The 16,491-nt window shown below is 43.1% G+C and overlaps 1 protein-coding gene across 2 annotated transcripts; it reads right to left on the bottom strand.

Moving 5' to 3' along the window:
* Positions 1–498: 498 nt before the first annotated feature.
* Positions 499–14,987, bottom strand: LOC149974527 (vacuolar fusion protein CCZ1 homolog). Of its 2 annotated transcripts, XM_090212791.1 has the most exons (17): positions 14,860–14,986; positions 13,347–13,418; positions 13,169–13,265; positions 12,886–12,983; positions 12,677–12,770; positions 11,776–11,856; positions 11,597–11,644; positions 11,383–11,466; positions 8,443–8,618; positions 7,726–7,807; positions 6,473–6,534; positions 4,871–4,982; positions 4,334–4,367; positions 3,966–4,083; positions 2,451–2,609; positions 2,196–2,323; positions 499–2,091 (listed from the first exon to the last, which is right to left on the bottom strand). In XM_090212791.1, the coding sequence occupies exons 2-17, from the start codon at positions 13,358–13,360 to the stop codon at positions 2,036–2,038; spliced, it is 1,443 nt and encodes a 480-aa protein (XP_090068917.1). In that variant the 5' UTR covers positions 13,361–13,418; positions 14,860–14,986; the 3' UTR covers positions 499–2,035. The 2 variants fall into 2 exon arrangements, with proteins under 2 accessions (XP_090068917.1, XP_090068918.1); XM_090212792.1 differs by lacking the exon at positions 13,347–13,418 and having other exon boundaries at positions 13,169–13,301; positions 14,860–14,987.
* Positions 14,988–16,491: the final 1,504 nt, after the last annotated feature.

The following is a 16,491-nucleotide window of genomic DNA, read 5'->3' as shown; positions in this document are numbered from 1 at the left end:
TTTAACTAGGCAAGTCAGTTAAGAACAAATTCTTATTTACAATGACTGGGCCAATTATGCGCCACCCTATGAAAAAATATCTGACTCTGTATTAGTTTGGGACCTACTTGTGGCAAGATCTAGGCCAGACGGAGAAGGGTGAATGAAGTTGCCCCTAGACGCTGATCTTAAGTCAATTTAGCATTTTCCTCAACAATGGTTAAGGTTAAATAGGATTAGAGAAGCTGATCCTAGATCAGTTCCTAGGGGAAACTTCATTCCAGAGCAGTCTAGAAGGAGCCTACAACAAGGGACACTGGGAAATTCTGGGTAACCAGCCACAATGCCTTGTTATAATGTGACAGTCCCTACAGGGGAAATTTAGAAAGTACAAAAGCAGCTGATCAAGGTTTGCTGTTTTCTCGTTCTGGTTAGAGGCTGATCCTAAAGTACATCTCAGTTCGTTCTAGACTTTTTTTAGACTGTTTACAGTAAAAGAAAGAAATAGGGTACATGGAGGAAAATTAGAATTTCTTCATTTATTTAAAGTTGGGGCTGCATTTTACAAACCACATTACTTTCGACATGAATCATAGCATCTCATTTCAAAATTATACTAGACAATGAACAGAACCCATAGAAGGAAAACAGCATGTTTGTGCATGTCTGTTTTTAAATTAATATAGTGATACATGTCATGTTGTGTCCTTAAAAATAACAACAACGAGTAGAGTCAGTAGACCAATGATGTCAATTGTAATACAAACAGCTGACAGGAACTTAAACAATAAGACAATGCACTTTATATACAAAGAAATAGACAAATTAAGTACATGTACAGTAAAATTACTCTGATCATTTGACACTTAATTACAAAAATGAAAATACCATTTTGTATTGGTTAAATAAAAATCGAAAGAAATTACATGTGAAAAGCTTCTTTATTTAATTGTTTACAATACATACGGTAAGAGATCAATGGAGCGCCGATGGCCACGCACCCGTAGGGGATAGCACAAGGACACTGTCAATGGCGTCCATTCAGAAAAGCTGATACAAAAAAAGTTGATATTTGTCAAATCAATCACAATTGACAGCAGTCGCTAGTGAAAGTCTACACACCCTTTGCAGTCTTCACATTTTGCCTTAATTAAATCTAAACGGGGATTAAATTATTTTTTCATATCGATCTACGCAACCTAACTACACATTTTCAAAGTGAAAGAAAAATGATAGTCATTTGGAAAATGTTCTAAGAAATACAAAATGCGGATGTATTGAATGCTTATGTCTTCACACCCCAGAGTTAATACTTAGTGGAAGCACCTTTGGCAGCCATTACAGCTGTGAATAAGACTCTACCAACCTTGCACAACTCTTAGGGCAATGTATATCTATTGTTTCTGTCAAAATTGCTCAAGCTCAGTACATTTGTTTAGGAATCATTGATGGACCGCAATATTCAAACCTTGTCTCAGATTTTTAAAGCAGATTAAGTCAGGAAGGAGACTGGACCATTCAGGAACACTCAACACCTTAGAACGCCATTCTGTTGTGTCTTTGGCATTAAAATGTGTGCAACTGTCCCGCAGAAAAATACAACTCTATCTCAGGATTAGGTCTTCCTCTAACTTCTCATTAATTTGGAACATGTTCTATAACTTTCCTTCACCTAGATCATGTGGAGTAGGTTGTGTCGATCTGTAGGAAACCCCAAAATTCTTATTTTTTTTAAATTTAATTTAATGTTAAGGCAGAAAAATATGAAGACTGTGCAAGTGTTGTGTAACTTTCACTAGGCACTGTATGTGTTCTAACAGGCCTACAATGTGGTTACTAAATAGATTCTGGACCTATCCCCCATGGGGGGACGGGTGTGTGGCGTTTCCATGGTTTTGGTCGAACTCTTACCTAATCTATGCAATTATTGCATTACACTGATGCTGTCATAACACCCTGCAATGCTGACAGTTTTAGTGTGGTGAAACAGTCCATTGCCCTCTCACCGTCTCTCTTTCTCTCCCTCTTCTTCGTGCAGTTCTTTCCTTTATTTCTTTCAGTCCAAGAAGAAAATGTTGTTGAACTGTGTCGCACAGAGCCTCTTCACTTCCTCTGTTGGTTGAAAAAAAACAGGGTTGGGATCAGTAAGTATAACCAAGAAAACATGTGAGATGAGCTCAAAGAAACATTAATTAATCCATCCCTGTTGGACCTACCATTAACTTCAATCAAATTGGCATTCTTCTGGTTCAAGATAACGTAGAGTTCTCTCTGGTCCGACTTCTTGCCGACCACCCAGTAGTCTGTCATAGCCTTCACAATGATCTCTTCATCTTCATCAACCCTAAGGCAACATACAAAAATAACATGAACATACGGACACTGTAATATACTTTACATACAGAGTTGCCAAAACTAGGCCTCCGAGTGCTAACCCTAACAGGGTTTTTGTGGTATTTCATTGGGCATACCTGGCGAAGTCACAGTTGATGTCTCCCAGAATCTTCATGAGGTCTGGGTGGACCGAGGTCAGAGAGACGCTGGCTGTCTTCCTCATGTGGATGGTGCTCTTCTCTGCCAGGTTCATGTGGTTGAAGTAGATGAACTTGAACTGGGGCTCCTTGTCCGGCCTGCAACAACACAGAGGGAGAGGATCTCGATTAGAGGTCGACCGATTAATAAGGGCCGATTTCAAGTTTTCATAACAATCAGTAATCTGCATTTTTGGACGCCGATTATGGCCGATTACATTGCACTCCACGAGGAGACTGCATGGCAGGCTGACCACACAAGTGCAGCAAGGAGCAAAAAGTGGCTAGCTAGCTAAACTTATCTTGTAAATTTTGTAAATAAAAAAATCGAACAATCACTAGTTAATTACACATGGTTGATGATATTACTAGGTTAACTAGCTTGTCCTGCGTTGCAAATAGTCAATGCGGTACCTGTTAATTTATCATCGAATCACAGCCTACTTTGCCAAAAAGGGTGATGATTTTAAAAGCGCATTTGCGAAAAAAGCACAAGCCTTGCACCAATGTACCTAACCATAAACATCAATGCCTTTCTTAAAATCAATACACAAGTATATTTTTTTTACCTGCATATTTAGTTAAAAGAAATTCATGTTAGCAGGCAATTTTAACTAGAAAAATTGTCACTTCTCTTGCGTTCTGTGCAAGCAGAGTCAGGGTATATGCAGCAGTTTGGGCCACCTGGCTCGTTGCGAACTGTGTGAAGACCATTTTTTCCCAACAAAGACCGTAATTAATTTGCCTGATTTTTACATAATTATGACATAACATTGAAGGTTGTGCAATGTAACAGCAATATTTAGACTTAGGGATGCCATCCGTTAGATAAAATACGTAACGGTCCCGTATTTCACTGAAATAATAAACATTTTGTTTTCGTAATGATAGTTTCAGAATTTGACTATATTAATTACCTAAGGCTCGTATTTGTGTATTATATTATAATTAAGTCTGATTTTATAGAGCAGTCTGAGCGGTGGTAGTTAGCAGCAGGCTCGTAAGCATTCATTCAAACAGCACTTTCCTGCGTTTGCCAGCAACTCTTCGCAATGCTTGAAGCACGACCTTTCTCTCACACATTCACAGAGTATGTGCGCAGGGTCACGGGTGCGTGTCACGCTGCTACACTCGGTAGCTCTGGGACAAAAACAGGGGAAAAGGTTAGCTTCGTGCTTCAACGCTCTTAGTTATTGCGGAAAAATCGGCCCAATATTTCTGTGTACTTTGTGCATCACTGAGTCTACCTTTAAGCAGTACTACACCTCAGGACCATCATCAGTTTATCCAGGTCATTGAGTTCATTGGTCCAATCGTCAAGAGGATGTCGTGGCATAAACGCGTACCTTTTTTAAAAACGCATGATATATTTTGGACTGTGATTTCTATCATGGCGTGTTGGAACAACACAGGCCCAGGAACTGGAGGCTAGAGGATTAAAGCAACAGTACTGACCCTGATATCCTGCGGTTGACATTGTATTGTTCACATATGTCGGAGGCCAGCAGGGTGAGCTGAGGTCCCACCAGACCATCCAGCTGCTCACAGAACTCCCTCGTCAGCTCCACAGATGCTGGGGGAGAGAGAATATGACCACACGGTAGTTAGAATTAGTAGAATGGACTTTGGAATTTCTAAGAATTTATAAAAGTTTTTTTCTTTCACAGTCCACATAATATGGCAATGCCTTAGAATTTTCCATTGCATTATTCACAGAACATTTGGAACGGCAGACTCAGAGAATGCTGAGAAATGATGTAATAAGCATCAGCCCAGCTGTTTGGGGGGAGGGGACTGACCAAATGTTATGAGAGGATACTCACCACTGATCATAAAACAAACCGCTGCACTCATCGCCTGAAATAAAGAGCAGACGATGTGCAGTTTGAATATAATGGGTCTAGACAAAATAATACTATCATTTACAACTTATTACCAAATACATTGAGTTTATAAATCATTTAAAGAAGCCATTTGAGATACCAACGAACAAAGCCAATTCCCCCAACATCAGAGGTCATATCCCAGGTTAAACCTTCTCTTTGTTCTTCAGTAATGAAATAATAACAGATTACCACATTTTCTGCCAAACAAATAATGGGTTGGGAGTACTGCCTGTCTCTCTCTTAAAAACACAAAAGAATAAAGCATCTACTGAGTTCGCACAAAACCCAGCAGGGCTCCAGACCACAGTTCCCTGCTCCTCAGTTCTGTCCCAAATGACGCCCTATTCCCTATGTAGTGCACTACTCTGGACCAGAACACTGCACTACATTTGACTAGATCCCTATGGGCCCTGGTCAAAAGTAGTGCACTATATAGGGAATAGAGTACCATTTAGAATGATGCCCTCTCCTCACCTTATAAACAATCAGATGCAGCTCCTCATAACTGTCCTCTGTGTTGACAAATATTCTAGGGAACCGGAATTTGGCCTCTGGGTCTTTGAGGTTAGCAGGTCCTGTCAAAAACCTGAGGGTGGAAAGAGGACAGGATATGACGGCGTATGCATCACAGCTCATCACGATTATTTTGATTGACAAGGGTGTTTCACAATTACAAAACAAATTTAGTTTGATGCAAATCAAAAACTGTTTTACCTCACACAAAAAAAGTGAATCCCCTAGTCTATCTAGCAATTTGTAAATGTATATGTGGACGTACAGTTTGCATACTGTGCGTATCCCTTCCATAATTTGCACTGTCAGTTCCCCCCACCCACCCCACTCGGGAGTCACACTGGCCTGGCAGTGGCACTCTCAGGAGTCACACTGGCCTGGCAGTGGCACACTCTCAGGGATCACTCTTCCTCCAACAACGGCTCTATTTCAATGCATTCATATTAAGTGCTTGTATTCTGTCTTCTCTGTGCTTGTATTCAGATCTAAATAAAAGGTCTGTGTGTTTGACTACTTTCTGCTAAGCAACTTGCCCTAAGAGGATAACCTCTTAATTCTACCCATTCTTTGAGATCATTTATTCACCTTCCCTTCTATTAAGTGATCGCTGCTCTGACCAGACAGGATAGATGAAAACCACGTAGTGGAACCCCTTCTTTCCTCTTTACAGCTGTGTTGAATCAAATCAAACTTTATTTGTCACATGCGCCAAATACAACAGGTGTAGTAGACCTTACCGTGAAATGCTTACAAATCAGTGCTTGGAAGGGATGCAGGAAGGATTGTGTTTTAGAGTATTCATACAGAGAGTACAGAGCATCTCTGCTAATAATCTCATCCTCCTCTCCTGTGCTCTCCTCCTCCTCTCTCTCCTACTCTGTCCACCTCAGGCACAGAGGCCTCTAGGGTGGACTAGGCTACACAGAGACTCTGTTAACTAGCTTGGCTCTCCTTCCTCCTCTCTGTTAAGTGTAATTTCCCTTCCTTTGTGTCTGTGTGTGGGACGGTAGAGATAGAAATCTCATTATTGTCAGTGGGGTAAGACCACATCACGTTGGAACACTGATCAGTAATCCTCCATGTTGTTATAACAATCAGACTGGATATTGCACATGCCGGACCACCAACACTAATTACAACCTAATGTTAGCATAATAATGCTTTCCTATCATACCAGAACTATCAAACATAACACCTCCTATTGTGATATCACTGTTGATTTTTATTGCTTTCACTTGATAATCTAAAACAACATATATTCCTCCATCGCTTTGTTGAAATAACAATATATGCAATAAAAACCATCATGGATGAACACGATAAAGTCGTAATTCCATCCATCCCCTCAGGTTAAATGTATCAGTCTGCTATAGTCAGATTAGCAGCAGATGTGGCATGGCTAGAAGGCTCCAGCCTGACATGATGATCTGGTATCCCTGTCCTTCTGCCCCGAGATCGCAGCGGACCAGAGCCCCAGGGAGGGCGCCTGGTCCAGCCTAGCCAGGAGACCTGGAGGGAGGGGAGGGGGAGGCAGCGGACAAGAGAGGGCGTTTAAGAACTTACCTCCCATAGTGAAGCAGATTCCCTGCCACCTCTGGCCTTAAGGGAGAGTCCCTACCAGCCAGCTGGAGAGAGAAAGGGAGGAAGAGGAAGAGAGACAGGGAGGGAGAGAGTTAGAAGAGAGATGTTGGAGAGAGAGAAGCTGCTTTAGTATAACTTAAGTCATTATCAACATTGTCTGAGCCTGTGGGGTATCAATGTGTGGTCAACTTTAAATGTGCTTGTTACACAACAATACATTCTTCGTGTGGCATGATGCCATTGTGGAGCAGGTGTTGGAAGAGTTCTGGCAACGGGGAAGGTTTAGGCAGAGGATCAGAGTTTTAATAGAACAGAGGCAAGGAAGTGGCAGTTGCTTGCGCTCTAGCTCCTCTGTGATCCCTCTCCCTCCTCTCTCCGTGATCCCTCCTCTCTCCCTAGCTCTCTGATCCCTCCTCTCTCCCTCCCTCGCTCGCTCTCTGATCCCTCCTCTCTGATCCCTCCTCTCTCCCTCCCTCGCTCGCTCTCTGATCCCTCCTCTCTGATCCCTGATCTCTCCCTCGCTCCCTGATCTCTCCCTGATACCTCCGCTCTCCCTCGCTCCCTGATACCTCCGCTCTCCCTCGCTCCCTGATACCTCCGCTCTCCCTCGCTCCCTGATACCTCCGCTCTCCCTCGCTCCCTGATACCTCCGCTCTCCCTCGCTCCCTGATACCTCCGCTCTCCCTCGCTCCCTGATACCTCCGCTCTCCCTCGCTCCCTGATACCTCCGCTCTCCCTCGCTCCCTGATACCTCCGCTCTCCCTCGCTCCCTGATACCTCCGCTCTCCCTCGCTCCCTGATACCTCCGCTCTCCCTGATACCTCCGCTCTCCCTCGCTCCCTGATACCTCCGCTCTCCCTGATACCTCCGCTCTCCCTCGCTCCCTGATACCTCCGCTCTCCCTGATACCTCCGCTCTCCCTCGCTCCCTGATACCTCCGCTCTCCCTCGCTCCCTGATACCTCCGCTCTCCCTCGCTCCCTGATACCTCCGCTCTCCCTCGCTCCCTGATACCTCCGCTCTCCCTCGCTCCCTGATACCTCCGCTCTCCCTCGCTCCCTGATACCTCCGCTCTCCCTCGCTCCCTGATACCTCCGCTCTCCCTCGCTCCCTGATACCTCCGCTCTCCCTCGCTCCCTGATACCTCCGCTCTCCCTCGCTCCCTGATCTCTCTCCCTGATCCCTCCTCTCTCCCTGATCCCTCCTCTCTCCCACCTCCTTCTCACCCTCTCTCACCTCTGGTTCAGAGTGTCTGGGGAACAGTGACGTCGTCAGGTACTTGTACAGGATCCGCATATCATCCTGCTCCAGACCACTCCTGCATGGGGACAACAAAAAAAGGGGACACACCTTTGTTAGCATCAAACTCACCATGGGCCCAATGCTATCATAACTGCTCAAATAATTTGATTAGCTATCAATCAAATCATTAGGATCAATCAATTATCACGTAATCCCCAGATTACATACTGTAACGGGTCAGACTAACAGTTAAGTGAGAGAGACATGTCGGGGTATTAATTACTGTAATCAGATTGTGTGTATTTAAGGCATCTTCTGTCTCCCAGCCATGCCCAAGACAACCCCATACCTAGCCCAGCCTAACGAGATAAGGAGCATTGCCACTGCTGCCAGGCTCCCCCACACCTTGCAGTGGTAAAGGGCCGCAAGGAGGCGCCAAGGGCCTGCAGGAAGCCCAATAACCTCCCCCCTCCTCTCCTCCTGGCATCCCAAAAAACAGCCTACTAGGCCTGGCCAGTTGAATGGTGAAGCAGCCTGTGCCTCAAGATCACGGAAGATTGCAATTCAGAGCTTATGTTTTTCAACGATTTATGTTAGTATTTGCAAATTGTAGGCTAAATTTGGTTTCTACATGTGGGCAGGTGTTTTAAACCAGAGTACAGCAGACAACCCCCACACATCCCACATACGGTCTGCTTCCCCCAGCTGTACCATATCAGCTGGTCGTTGTAGAGGAAGGCTGTGTATTTGATCAGGCTGAGGCTCTCCTCCACTCTGTTTACGAATGACTGGATCTTCAGGTAGGTCATCTTGTCCAGGGGGAAAAAGGCAATCCCACCGAACACGTCCAGCAGGTCACAGGACTGCAGGTGCAGCGTCTGCAGGTACTGGAGGAGACCAGGGATAGAGGACAGTTATACATGCAGCCATGTCTCCGTTTGGTTAATAGACATCAGGGATACGTGGGGAAGGTGAGGTGTTAGCTTAGAAAGCAAAGTTATACGCACATCCCATTGTGATCAGGAGCCCAATGCTGAGAAACCTCATTAAGAAACACAAAAGGGCTGCACACTGTATGCCTGGACAACACAATGCTCCTATTTCCAGCTTCAATGGCAGCCATATTTCTGTCCAAGGTGGATCTCAGTTAGGTCAAAGCTGGAGATATTAGTTTACCTGCGTAGTGCTTACATTGCTGTTCCCAAAGACACGAGAGGACACTAGAATTGCTAGAACATTTCAACCTGGGATACGATAGACACAATAGGCCTTCTCTGTGTCTGAGTTACATACTGGAAAGGAGAAGCCCTTGATAGGATTAGGGAGAGCTGGGGGTTTCCTCTGTCTAGGTATGAATAATGATCAGGTCATTGCGGCCAATGGGCTGGGCCTGTAGTATGGAGGATGCTGTGACCAGCTCTCCTTGAGAAAGGCGCTATTTCTGAGTAGTGATAATTAGTGGGGGAAGTCATATTTGAAGGTCACTTATGACTGACATCTGACCCTGCATTTAGTCACTAGAAACTCAAGAGTCTACCACTCTAGACGGCTAGAAGAACCAGTAGCATTCCTGTCTGTCAAGCAGGCGGCCAGGCCTGGAGACCACCACCACACCTTTAGTAACGTGGATAGCATACAACACCAGATGTGAACGTTTTCACTGTAAAAACAAAAGGACATCTAAGAGGTAGGAACTACTAAGAAGTAAGAGTCGATGTGTGTAATATATATTTACAAAGATTTGCAAATGAATTTCACAAGTAGTCAATAATCTGGCATTGAAATAGCAGTGCCCTGCCCCTAGGAAAACTTTGCTGAGAAAAGACTGAAAATATGCATAGATGATTTCTGTTGAACTGTCCAATCAAGCTACATTACTCAAAGTATATAAAGCACAATAGTAAAACAGATGTTCTGCATCCAATAAGACATGAAAAATCACCTCATCACCTAGTACCACCCATCATCATGTACAGTGCCTTGCGAAAGTATTTGGCCCCCTTGAACTTTGCGACCTTTTGCCACATTTCAGGCTTCAAACATAAAGATATAAAACTGTATTTTTTTGTGAAGAATCAACAACAAGTGGGACACAATCATGAAGTGGAACGACATTTATTGGATATTTCAAACTTTTTTAACAAATCAAAAACTGAAAAATTGGGCGTGCAAAATTATTCAGCCCCCTTAAGTTAATACTTTGTAGCGCCACCTTTTGCTGCGATTACAGCTGTAAGTCGCTTGGGGTATGTCTCTATCAGTTTTGCACATCGAGAGTGACATTTTTTCCCATTCCTCCTTGCAAAACAGCTCGAGCTCAGTGAGGTTGGATGGAGAGCATTTGTGAACAGCAGTTTTCAGTTCTTTCCACAGATTCTCGATTGGATTCAGGTCTGGACTTTGACTTGGCCATTCTAACACCTGGATATGTTTAGTTTTGAACCATTCCATTGTAGATTTTGCTTTATGTTTTGGATCATTGTCTTGTTGGAAGACAAATCTCCGTCCCAGTCTCAGGTCTTTTGCAGACTCCATCAGGTTTTCTTCCAGAATGGTCCTGTATTTGGCTCCATCCATCTTCCCATCAATTTTAACCATCTTCCCTGTCCCTGCTGAAGAAAAGCAGGCTCAAACCATGATGCTGCCACCACCATGTTTGACAGTGGGGATGGTGTGTTCAGCTGTGTTGCTTTTACGCCAAACATAACGTTTTGCATTGTTGCCAAAAAGTTCAATTTTGGTTTCATCTGACCAGAGCACCTTCTTCCACATGTTTGGTGTGTCTCCCAGGTGGCTTGTGGCAAACTTTAAACAACACTTTTTATGGATATCTTTAAGAAATGGCTTTCTTCTTGCCACTCTTCCATAAAGGCCAGATTTGTGCAATATACGACTGATTGTTGTCCTATGGACAGAGTCTCCCACCTCAGCTGTAGATCTCTGCAGTTCATCCAGAGTGATCATGGGCCTCTTGGCTGCATCTCTGATCAGTCTTCTCCTTGTATGAGCTGAAAGTTTAGAGGGACGGCCAGGTCTTGGTAGATTTGCAGTGGTCTGATACTCCTTCCATTTCAATATTATCACTTGCACAGTGCTCCTTGGGATGTTTAAAGCTTGGGAAATCTTTTTGTATCCAAATCCGGCTTTAAACTTCTTCACAACAGTATCTCGGACCTGCCTGGTGTGTTCCTGGTTCTTCATGATGCTCTCTGCGCTTTTAACGGACCTCTGAGACTATCACAGTGCAGGTGCATTTATACGGAGACTTGATTACACACAGGTGGATTGTATTTATCATCATTAGTCATTTAGGTCAACATTGGATCATTCAGAGATCCTCACTGAACTTCTGGAGAGAGTTTGCTGCACTGAAAGTAAAGGGGCTGAATAATTTTGCACGCCCAATTTTTCAGTTTTTGATTTGTTAAAAAAGTTTGAAATATCCAATAAATGTTGTTCCCCTTCATGATTGTGTCCCACTTGTTGTTGATTCTTCACAAAAAAATACAGTTTTATATCTTTATGTTTGAAGCCTGAAATGTGGCAAAAGGTCGCAAAGTTCAAGGGGGCCGAATACTTTCGCAAGGCACTGTATATAGTTGCAGAGACTTGAAGTATATACTATGTAGCCTAGTGTGTGTTCTGTTTTACCCTGTAAAAGAACTTGTCAAGCTTCTGCATGAGCAGCTCCACCCCGCCTGCTTCCATTGCTCTGCCAAATGTGCCGTTGAAGAGCTGGAGAACAGAGCAACGAAAAGATCCATCAGCAAACCACATCCTTTCTAAATGTCAGTCTCTCACACAGTCTTTACTAGAGAATGTGAGCTGGTTGAGGTTTACTCCCGAGTCCCAACCGGATGCTCACCTTGTACATACTGTAGCATTCCCGTAATACTGCACCATAAACTGTGTCCTACACAAATAAGAGAATAAACAACTGAGAAAGTTGTAAATGTTCTGCACAAAAGAGTTGAATTCCCTCATAAATGGACCAGACAAACACGAAATATACACGAATAAAAGATGCAACAAATTAAGTCGTACAAGTATTTCCTCTTCCTGATATTCTATTGTGGGAGGTCTCCCATCTTTATTAGGTTTTTCTACCATCGGGTTCCGCACCACCTGGAGAAGCAAACAAGGACAGGTTGAGGAGAGGTATTATCTATTCAAAAGTATCCTAGGAGACCTAATGACTTGTCAAAAATATATGAGTGTGCTGAGAGCGCAACCGCTCTATACAGCACATTCAGAAAGTATTCACACCCCTTCTTCCACGTGTTGTTGTGTTACAGCCTGTATTTATTCAATTGAGATTGTGTCACTGAGCTACACACAGTACCTCATTATATTAAAGTGGAATTATGTTCTAAGAAATGTAAAAAAAAATGTATTACAAATTAAATGTCTTGTCAATAAGTATTCAACACCTTTGTTATGGCAATCCCAAATAAGTACAGGAGTAAAAATGTGCTTAAAAAGTCACATAATAAGTTGTATGGACAGACTCGGTGTGCAATAATAGTGGTAAACATGTTTTTTTATGACTATTCTCTGTACCCCACACATACAGATAATTGTAAGGTCCCTCAGTTGAGCAGTGAATTTCAAACAGAGATTCAACCAAAGACTAAGGAGGTTTTCCAATGCTTCGCAAAGAAGGTATATGGTAGATGGGGTAAAAAATTAAAATAAAGCAGACATTGAATATCCCACTGAGCATGGTGAAGCTATTAATTACACTTTGGACGGTGTATCAATACACACGGTCACGACAAAGATACAGGTGTCCTTCCTAACTCAGTTGCTGGAGAGGAAGGAAACCACTCAGGGATTTGGTGAGAATTTTTTTTTTACAACAAAACGTGAAATAAGTCAAGGGGTATGAATCATTTCTGAAGGCACTGTATATACTAAGTGTAAATTAGATGGAAAACCAATATACCATAACGATCCAGAAACTGTCCTCTGCTTCAAAGAAGAACTGCCTGTTCTTCTGTGTGTGTAGGGATTTAGCAGGCTTTGTTGGACAGAAGGTTCTGGAATATAGCAAAGATGGTGGTTGGGATAGGGGATATGAATCCAATACACATAACTAACAGATGTGAGATGTTTTACTGTAAGATAATTGATTAGTTAGTAGTTCCCGTGTACCTGGTAAACTGTACAATGGCCTCACAAAGACCGACATTACGGATCTTCTCATTCTTCTCGACCTCACTGGGATGGTAGAATAAAATCTTCTTCTCCTCCTACAATGCACACAAGAAGGCAGATTCCACGAGGCACCGTATTTGAATGGAGACCACAAAGTTACCAGATAATCACATTGGATCATTTACAGCAGTAAACATTGAGCTGATGAACAGTGTGTTTGAAGTTCATAGTAGGAACATGTGAAACACACAGGAAATAAAAACAACCAAATGGAGCTCACCTCTCCCTCTCGTGACCCAAATGAAGGATTATAGACGAAAAAGCTGAGAAGAGATGGGGTGTACTGTTTCTCTTGCATTCCCGAAGCCATTCTCGGACTGCAACAGAGGAAGATGCTGATCAACTATCTGTGACTGAACAGACGGAAAGATGTATCACAATGAGACCTGGGTTTTTACCTGATCATCAGCATTAGTGTGGTTTGTGTCTGGACGTCCTCTGTTCCAGAGTGAATTTAGCATGCTTTGTGGCTGCAGACAAAAAGAATATCAGCTCAGCTTTAAAAACGCTACAAATACATTTGAGAGTTTCAAGTTCCTTGGTGTCCACAACACCAATGAACTATCGTGTTCTAAACACACCAAGACAGTCATGAAGCGGACACGACAACGCCTTTTCCTCCTCAGAAGAATGAAAAAATTTGGCATGGGTCCCCAGATCCTCAAAGTTCAACAGTTGCACCACCGAGAGCATTCTGACCTGGCAACTGCTCGGCATCTGACCGTAAACGGCTACAGAGGGTAGTGCATACGGCCCAGTACATCACTGGGGCCAGGCTTCCTGCCATCCAGGACCTATATACTAGGCGGTGTCAGAGGAAAGCCCGACAAAATTGTAAAAGACTCCAGTAGACTGTTCTCTCTGCTACCACACAGCAAGTGGTACCAGAGTGCCAAATCTAGGATCAAAAAGCTTGTGAACAGCATCTACCCCCAAGCCATAAGACTGCCAAACAATTAATCAAATGGCCACCCCCTCTATTTGTTTTTACACGGCTGCTACTTGCTGTTTATTAAATATGCATAGTCACTTCACTCCTACCTACATGTACAAATGATCTCTACTAACCTGTACCCCCCGCACATTGACTCAGTACCGGTACCCCCTGTTCATAGACTCATTACTGTTATTTTATTGTGTTACTTATTGTACATTTTTCCTTTAGTTTATTTGGTAAATATTTTCTTAACTCTACTTGAACTGCACTGTTGGTTAAGGGCTTGTAAGTAAGCATTTCACTGTAAGGTCTATACTTGTTGTGTTCGGCGCACATAAAATTTGATTTGATCATTTCAGATTAAGAGAATCAGTGAGTCATGGAATTTGGTCTGTTAACTTTAGGCAGTAAATTGCATCAAAAGCTCTATCTCAAATCAGGCTGAAAGATAAGCATGCATTTTCTGATTTGAACAGAGCATTATTACCTTCCACTGACACCAGCTATAATAGTTAGCTGTATAAATGTATCCTAACTTCCACACCTCAGGCGCATGGCTAATTGATCCCCTTTATGTGGCTCGCTAGGTGGCATTGCTACAACCTATTATTTTTAATAAGGCCCAGTGCAAGTTAGCATGCTAGCTACCTACGTTAACCAACTCGCTCAAACAAGTCCACAACACAGCTAGCTAACAAGCTAGCACATCGGCCTTAGTAGCCAGGTGGGGACAACGGGGATTTTTTTGCCATCTGAAAAGACAAATGTGATACAAAACAAACGAACTAGCTAAATGTATACTGTTAATTTGTTAGCGAGAAGCAAGCTAGCAATTAGCCGACGTTAGGTGGTTAATTTGTATGGTTGCACTGCAGCAGTGTCAACAATCCGCTAACGTTGTGTTCGCATCGATCTGGGAAAACTATTTCTTTATCACAAATTAATTCGACAATAAACACAACGACGCGACTTACCTTTTACTGTATAAAGTCAGCACATGCAGATAATCTCGTTTGTTGTTAACATTAGTAAACAGATACAGTAGAAAAGCCGCGATCAATGACAAAATCCGCGCACACTTCCTGCTTTGACAGCATCTCATGTGTTACAGTAAAAACTGATCGGTGGGATTTATTGTACTTAAACTATGGTTCCACAATAAAACTTCCTGTGATGTCCGTGCCTTTCCAGATTGTGCATAAATCAGGCCTATATACCAATACAACGTTGAAGGAAAACATTGATTGTTCTTGATGATCATGGATTGGTCTTTGTTTAATGATAATGTAGCCTGAGCAGCCACTGGTGGGCTTTATGGATCTCCACTATCATCTGAGCTTGATGTGCACAGCTGGTAATACATTTGCATCCCCCGGTTCTTAAAACATAAAGGCTTCATTTACCAACACCATGCTAGAGTGACTAATGCCTAGGAATTCTAAGTCCTGATGTTGCACCCCTTGTTCAGCGAGGGGTATACAACAGAATGCTGCAACTGAAAAGAATTACTTGTTTCAAGAAACATAAACAGAACCTGGAACGAAAGTGATCCATACTGTAATGGAACAGAACCGTTATTTTAAAAGCATGGAAACTGGTTAAAAATGTTATTTTTCATTCCAGGCATTTTTTTCTCGTCCCACAACAAAGCGCCTATACAAAGCCCTCACTCTGTCACTCAGAAAGGTATTTCAGTCCTTGCCTGCAAGATGAAAATCCTTGCTCTCTCCCCACCCACAAAATTTCAGTTGTGTCTTGCACCATTGGCTACACTTTTCTGTCCATCACGCATGTAAACCACTAGCTTGCCTGTTCGATCTGCACTAATTGGTGAAGTCATTGAGCTAAATGTAAAAAAACGAAATAAATAAACATTTCACCGGTTGAAAAAGGAGCAATATAAAATGTTACTTTCTTTTATTATTTTTTTTATTTTACCCCCTTTTTCTCCCCAATTTCGTGGTATCCAATTGTTAGTAATTACTATCTTGTCTCATCGCTACAACTCCCGTACGGGCTCGGGAGAGACGAAGGTCAAAAGCCATGCGTCCTCCGAAACACAAACCAACCAAGCCGCACTGCTTCTTAACACAGCGCTCATCCAACCCAGAAGCCAGCCGCACCAATGTGTCAGAGGAAACACCGTGCACCTGGCGACCTTGGTTAGCGTGCACTGCGCCCGGCCCGCCACAGGAGTCGCTGGTGCGCAATGAGACAAGGATATCCCTACCGGCCAAACCCTCCCTAACCCGGACGACACTAGGCCAATTGTGCATCGCCCCACGGACTTCCCGGTCGCGGCCGGCTGCGACAGAGCCTGGGCGCGAACCCAGAGTCTCTGATTGGCACAGCTAGCGCTGCGATGCAGTGCAAAATGTTACTTTGTTATATTCAAACTGGTTCAGAACTTTATTTTCCTGGTCGGAACAGTGCAATGAAACTGAAACAAACGTATACTGATCATAAATGTCTACATTTGTTTTCTTCAAAAGCTGTGAGTGCTATTATACAATTTCAGTACTTTTTCCATTAACAACTTGTCTAAGTCCTGTAATCAACAGATTTCAGCCCGTATATGGTTGTGGATTGACTGAATTGTTTGGATG

Source organism: Oncorhynchus mykiss, chromosome 20 (assembly GCF_057628025.1).
Source record: "Oncorhynchus mykiss isolate SJ-2025 chromosome 20, ASM5762802v1, whole genome shotgun sequence".
Taxonomy (NCBI): domain Eukaryota; kingdom Metazoa; phylum Chordata; class Actinopteri; order Salmoniformes; family Salmonidae; genus Oncorhynchus; species Oncorhynchus mykiss.
The sequence above is the reverse complement of the archived record's forward strand: the minus strand, read 5'-3'. Positions and strand labels throughout refer to the sequence as shown.